Source organism: Corvus brachyrhynchos, unplaced genomic scaffold (genome assembly GCF_000691975.1).
Source record: "Corvus brachyrhynchos isolate BGI_N302 unplaced genomic scaffold, ASM69197v1 scaffold145, whole genome shotgun sequence".
NCBI lineage: Eukaryota > Metazoa > Chordata > Aves > Passeriformes > Corvidae > Corvus > Corvus brachyrhynchos.
Window position 1 is genome coordinate 171,341 of NW_008238344.1, and position 6,146 is coordinate 177,486.

The 6,146-nt window shown below is 67.5% G+C and overlaps 2 protein-coding genes across 2 annotated transcripts; both read left to right on the plus strand.

The window, feature by feature from the left end:
* Positions 1-436: 436 nt before the first annotated feature.
* On the plus strand, positions 437-1,547 carry LOC108446937 (ARF GTPase-activating protein GIT1-like). The gene is made up of 6 exons (XM_017735158.1): positions 437-583; positions 665-777; positions 862-967; positions 1,043-1,129; positions 1,237-1,367; positions 1,445-1,547. Exons 1-6 carry the CDS (start codon positions 437-439, stop codon positions 1,545-1,547), a joined length of 687 nt encoding a protein of 228 aa, XP_017590647.1.
* A 104-nt stretch (positions 1,548-1,651) lies between these two features.
* Positions 1,652-5,992, plus strand: GIT1 (GIT ArfGAP 1). The gene is made up of 13 exons (XM_017735159.1): positions 1,652-1,662; positions 2,297-2,586; positions 2,984-3,081; positions 3,160-3,271; positions 3,350-3,477; positions 3,556-3,708; positions 3,791-4,018; positions 4,127-4,180; positions 4,451-4,537; positions 4,641-4,714; positions 4,805-4,987; positions 5,123-5,186; positions 5,287-5,992. Exons 1-13 carry the CDS (start codon positions 1,652-1,654, stop codon positions 5,497-5,499), a joined length of 1,695 nt encoding a protein of 564 aa, XP_017590648.1. The 3' UTR covers positions 5,500-5,992.
* The last annotated feature ends 154 nt before the right edge of the window (positions 5,993-6,146 follow it).

A 6,146-nucleotide genomic window follows, 5' to 3' on the forward strand; every position in this document is an offset into this window, starting at 1 on the left:
CCCTGCCCCAGAGGTGGGGTGTCCTGGGGGTTGGCTGCGCCGGGGTGCTGAGGCTGCAGAGCTGGTGACCACCCTACGTCGGAGCCCATGGACTGGGGGTGCCCACCCATTGCAGGGCGCACTGCCACCATCCAGGACCCCCCAAACACTCAGCCAGGGGCTCTGGGGGTAAGCTACCTCGCAGCAAGCCAGGGTGTCCCTGCTCAGGGTGTGCTGGCATCATCCCTGCCACCAGCTGTCCTCCTGATGGTGGGGGGCCAAACTCTGCCCCCCTTTTGGCTGGTGGTTGCTATGGGAAACCCATGGGTTTCCCCTGGTGATGAGCTGAGCCCCTCTCCATCTCTCGGGAAATGGTTGCTGTGGCAACGCATCCCCCCTGCTGGATGGATGCATGGGGAGGGGACCACATGGGGAGGGGACACCCGCTGACACCCCCATGCCACCCCCAGACCCTGGCTGGGCATCGATCAACCGCGGGGTGCTCATCTGCGACGAGTGCTGCAGCGTGCACCGCAGCCTGGGCCGCCACATCTCCATCGTCAAGCACCTGCGCCACAGCCCCTGGCCCGCCACCCTGCTCCAGGTGGGTGCTGGGGACACTGGAATGTGGGGAGATGCACACCGGGACCCCTCGTGCCCACTGGGCCCTGCCTGTCCCCTGCAGATGGTGCACACCTTGGCGAGCAATGGGGCCAACTCTATCTGGGAGCACTCGCTGCTGGATCCGGCACAGGTGCAGAGCGGGCGCCGGAAGGCAAACCCCCAGGACAAAGTGCAGTAAGTGCCCCCTGTGCTGTGGGGAGAGGGTCAGTGCTGGCTGGGAGCCCCCTCCTCACCCCAGAATCCACTGCCCACCCACAGCCCCACCAAGTCGGAGTTCATCCGTGCCAAGTACCAGATGCTGGCCTTCGTCCACAAGCTGCCCTGCCGGGATGATGACGGCGTCACTGCCAAGGACCTCAGCAAGGTGGGGTGGGGGCTCAGGGATCCCCCTTTAGCGGTGGGGACAGATTCCCCCCGTTACCAGCTCTCTCCTCTGCAGCAATTGCACTCGAGCGTGCGGACGGGCAACCTGGAGACCTGCCTGCGCCTGCTCTCGCTGGGCGCCCAGGCCAACTTCTTCCACCCGGTGAGCACTGGTGGGGCTCGGGGACCCGAGAGGTGGTGTGGGGCCCAGGGGGTCCTGCAGCCCCATCCCACGTGCAGGCTGCGGGGCTGAGGCTGCCATGCCCACAGGAGAAGGGCACCACGCCACTGCACGTGGCCGCCAAGGCCGGGCAGATCCTGCAGGCAGAGCTGCTGGTGGTCTACGGTGCTGACCCTGGGGCGCCCGATGTGAACGGCCGGACCCCCATTGACTATGCCAGGTGAGGGCAGGAAAGGGGGTCACCCCTGCCTGCACCCCCACCTAGGGTGGGCATCACCCCTGCTGGCCCTCCCACAGGCAGGCAGCGCAGCACGAGCTGGCAGAGCGGCTGGTGGAGTGCCAGTACGAGCTGACCGACCGGCTGGCCTTCTACCTCTGCGGCAGGAAGCCGGGTGAGTGAGGGGGTCCTGGGGTGGGGGGGTTACCCTGGAGGGACCACAGGGCCCTGCTCACCACTCCTCTCTTTGCGCAGACCACAAGAACGGGCACTACATCATCCCGCAGATGGCTGACAGGTGAGTGCCCGGCGCCCGTGGCCCCGCTGCCCTGTCCCATGTCCCCCCCAGCATCCCCGCTGGGCTGAGGGGGGGACCCCGGTCACTGGAGCATCCCTGGGGGGTGGGGGGTCGGCGTGCCCGCGCATTTAACGTCCGCCTTTATCCTGTTCTTCCCTCCGCTGCCTTCTCCGGAGCGCAGGGTGCGCCCAAAGTGCATGGCACAGAGGTATTGTCCGCTCGGCTCTTGGCTCTGGGGGCCCCCCATGCTGCTGGCATGGGCCCCCCCTGCAGCCCTGGCCGCTCGGCCCAGCCCGGCACCTGGGGGGCACTCGGGGAGGGGGGGTCCTGCTTGCCCCCTGCCACCTCATCCCCCTGTGCCTGCCCACCAGCCCTGCTTGGTGAAGCCCCCAATGCCTGAGGGGGGGGGGTCCCTGTCCTGGTGGGGTGCAGCTGGGGACTGTTTTGGTGGGAACAGGCCAGGAATGACCCCCACTTTTTGTTTCCCCCCTCCCCGTACCCCCCAGCCTGGACCTCTCTGAACTGGCCAAGGCAGCCAAGAAGAAGCTGCAGGCGGGGAGTGGGGGCCGCTGCAGGGCTGGGGGTGTCCTGCCTGCTCCCCTCATCCTGCCTGACACTGTCCCCTGTCCTGCAGCTCAGCAACCGCCTCTTCGAGGAGCTGGCCATGGACGTGTATGACGAGGTGGACCGTCGGGAGAACGACGCGGGTGAGCGGGGGGTGCGGGGTGCAGCTCCCCGGGGCCGGGGCGGGCGTCACGGCGCGGGGAGGAGCAGCCGGCGGGGCCGCGGCCGAGCCCCGCGCTCCCCCCGATCTGGATGCGTCCGCCGGGACCGCAGGCCCCTCCTTCTTCATTCCTCCGGCCGGGAAGGTTTGCTCAGAGCGAGGGGCCGCCGCTGGGTGCCAGGGCTGGGGTGCTGCTCGAGGTGGGTGCCGGGATCCCCCAGGGATGGGGGCTCAGCCTGCAGTGGTGCCCCTGATCTGGGGGGTTGGTGGGGTGGGGGCTACCCTGTTTCCGTGGCGGGGCGGGTGCCAGCAGACGTGTCCAACCCTCTTCCCACCAGCTGGGGGGTGCTGAGATGGTGCCTGAAAGGGTGAAGAGCGGGGGGGGGTCCTGCTAGGGGGTGCAGGGGGGACCCCAGCCCTGCTGGGTGGCTGGGGGAGGTGATTCCCGTCAGCCTGGCCAGGCTCCGCTCCCAACCCCAGCAGGCTGGCCCTGCGCCCGCGCCTGCGTCCTGCTGGCTCCGGGCCCTGCAGCCTGCTTGTCCGGGGGGGTCCAGCCCCTGTGTCCCCCAGGGTCTGACACCAGGTGCCTTCCTGCAGTCTGGCTGACGACACAGAACCACAGCACGCTGGTGACAGAGCGCAGCGCCGTCCCCTTCCTCCCTGTCAACCCCGAGTACTCAGCCACGCGCAACCAGGTGAGGCCCTCTCTAGCACATGACCGCCCTGTGCACCCGGATGCCTGCTCACCCCCTTTTTCCCCCTCCTGCCCCCAGGGCCGGCAGAAGCTGGCCAGGTTCAACGCCAGGGAGTTCGCCACCTTGCTCATTGACATCCTTGGGGAAGCCAAGCGCCGGCAGCAAGGGAAGAGTCTGCTCAGCCCCACAGGTGAGGCATGGAGGGCAGCGAGGTGGGGCTGAGCACGCCCCCCTGCCCTGTGCTCAGCACCCCCCTGCCCTTCCCCAGACGCCCTCGACTACTCGCTGCGGAGCCAGAGTGACCTGGACGACCAGCACGACTACGACAGCGTCGCCTCCGACGAGGACACAGACCAGGAGCTGCTGCGCAACGCCTCCCGCAACAACCGCGCCAGGGTGAGCCCGGGCCCCGGCCTGGACCCCCACCCAGACCCCTGGCTCTGGAATCCTAACGCTGAGCTCCTCTCCCTGCAGAGCATGGACTCCTCCGACCTGTCAGATGGCCCCATCACGCTGCAGGAGTACCTGGAGGTGAAGAAGGCTCTGGCTGCCTCTGAGGCCAAGGTGCAGCAACTGATGAAGGTGAACAACAGCCTGAGCGATGAGCTGCGCCGGCTGCAGCGCGAGGTGGGTGTGGGGCCGGCAGGACCCCCCTCGTCAGTGTTACCCCCCGTCCTCGCTGATGCCTTCCCCCTTCTCCCTGCTGCAGATCCACAAGCTGCAGGCAGAGAACACACAGATCCGGCAGCAGACTGGTCCTGCACATCCAACCCCAACCCCCAGCGAGCGGCCAGAGCATGGGCACCCCCCAGGCACGGCCCCCCCACACCGCCGGGACCGCCAGGCCTTCTCCATGTACGAGCCGGGCTCGGCGCTGAAACCCTTCGGGCAGCCAGTGGAGGAGCTGGTGACACGGCTCCAGCCCTTCAGCCCCGGCGTGAGTGTGCTGGGGAGGGTGGGAGGGTTTTGGGGTGCAGCAGTCCCCCTAGCCCCACAGGTGCTGGGTCCCATCTCCGCGGGGCCGTAACCTTTCGTGTGTCGCCAGGAGGTGGAGGACGAGGCTCTGTACTCCATGCACATCCCGGCCAGCGTGTACCGGGTAAGGGGGCCGCAGCGGGGGCGGCTCCTGCATGGACATGGTGGCTGTTGCCTGCCCAGGATGTGGCCTTTGGGATGTCCTGTCCCCCCACCGCCCTGCACCCCCTTGGGTCAGGCCGGGGACCTTCCCAAGAGATGGCAGCTGCGGGATGTTCCTGCATGCAGGGTGGCGGTGTCCCCTGTGTTCGTCCTCCCCTGCACGTCACCAGGGTTGGCTCCAGACCCTTCTGCACCCTGTTCAGCATGGGCTTCCCCTCTTTTCCCCCTCCAGATCCGGAAAGGTCCATCTGCCTCCTCGGTGCCCTTCCCTCCATCCTCCCCGCTGCTCTCCTGCCCGTCTGATGGTGCCCGACACATGGTGACGTATTGGGGAGGGGGAGCAATTCTTGGGGTGAGGAGACTCCTGACCCTGTGTGGGGATGGGGCTGGGCAGGGCTTGACACTGCTCTTCTCCCCTCCAGAGCAAGCTGGACCGGCACGGCAGCGGCACCGACAGCGACTACGACAACACGCAGGCGGGTGAGGTTCTGATCAGGTGAGTGGTGGGGCTGGGGGCTGCACCAGGGTACGTGGGGACACAAGGGCTGACACTGACCCAGGGTGGTTGGTTGGTTGGTCCTTGCAGCATGGAGGGGAAGCGGTTTGTAGAGCTGAGCAAGGATGAGGACTTCCCCCACGAGCTGGACCCGCTGGACGGGGAGCTGGACCCCGGGCTGCCCAGCACGGAGGATGTCATCCTCAAAACTGAGCAGGTCACCAAGAATATCCAGGAGCTGCTGCGGGCAGCACAAGAGTCCAAGCATGACAGGTAGGACTGGGGCACGGACTCAGGGTCCCTCTGGACACCCAGACCAAGGGTGGGGGGGGCCATGCCTTGCCACCCTCCATGGTCAGAGTCGCTGTTCTCCACGGTGCGGTGCTCACCCTTTCTCCTTGCCCCCAGCTTCGTGCCCTGCTCAGAGAAGATCCACTTGGCTGTGACGGAGATGGCATCACTTTTCCCTAAGGTACAAGGAGCGGTGTGTCCCTGGGGTGGGGGTGGTCCCCACCAGACACTGCCAGCCCCGTCAGCATGGGTTCTGATACTGGTCCTGTGCTCTGCCACAGAAACCAGCACTGGAGACGGTGCGGAGCTCCCTGCGGCTGCTCAATGCCAGCGCCTACCGGCTGCAGAGCGAGTGCCGCAAGACCGTGCCCCCCGAGCCTGGCGCCACCGTGGACTACCAGCTCCTGACCCAGCAGGTCATCCAGTGTGCCTACGACATCGCCAAGGCCGCCAAGCAGCTGGTCACCATCACCACTCGCGAGAAGAAGCAGTGAGCGCCAGCCCGTGTCCCCCTGTGTCCCCAGGCCCCCACGCTCTCCGTGTCTCCCTTCCCTCCAGCAGCAGCTGGCACCTGGGGTGAGCGTGGCTGCAAGTGGCCTTTTTGGGGAGCCGGGGTGCAGGGTTCCTCGTGCCCCCCACGCCGTCAAGGAGCTGGTGCTCAACCTGCGGGGTAGGTGCCTGCATCCCCCTGTACAGCCCCCTGCCCGCCCCGCGGCACGCGCCTAACTTATCCTGTACATAGCCTCTGTAGCTGTCCGTGGAGGTGGTGGCCTTGTACCCCCCCCTCCCACAAAGCCCCTCTCTGGGTGGCCGGTACCCCCGAGGCCACCCACAGCATTACACTGGACTGGGGCGCCCGCGGGCCCCCCCTCCCCGGGCGTTCTGAACCCCTCCCCGGGCGTCCTGCCCCGTGCCGGGGCCACGCTCCCCACTGTAAGATGTGTCCTTGTACATTTGTATCAATAAAGGTGTGAGCATTGCACGGGCGCCCGGCTCCTGTGCCCATGGAAGCTCCCTGGCTGCAGGGGGTTCAACTCCCCCGGCGCCAGGCAGGGCTTGGCCACGTGTCTCTCCCGTTTCACCCAGTCCCCTTGGCCCTGCTGGCGGCCCGCCCCCCCCCCCCCCGGCCACCCCCCCGCGC

Excerpts from the sequence above, each read along its gene's own strand:
- GIT1 (XM_017735159.1), top strand. Across the intron at positions 2,587-2,983 it reads GGGCTGGGGTGCTGCTCGAG|TCTGGCTGACGACACAGAAC; the intron begins GTGGGTGCCGGG and ends GCCTTCCTGCAG. Across the intron at positions 3,709-3,790 it reads TGCGCCGGCTGCAGCGCGAG|ATCCACAAGCTGCAGGCAGA; the intron begins GTGGGTGTGGGG and ends TCCCTGCTGCAG.
- LOC108446937 (XM_017735158.1), top strand. The coding sequence starts at position 437 with ATGCCACCCCCAGACCCTGGCTGGGCATCGATCAACCGCGGGGTGCTC. Across the intron at positions 584-664 it reads GGCCCGCCACCCTGCTCCAG|ATGGTGCACACCTTGGCGAG; the intron begins GTGGGTGCTGGG and ends TGTCCCCTGCAG. Across the intron at positions 1,368-1,444 it reads ACCCCCATTGACTATGCCAG|GCAGGCAGCGCAGCACGAGC; the intron begins GTGAGGGCAGGA and ends GCCCTCCCACAG.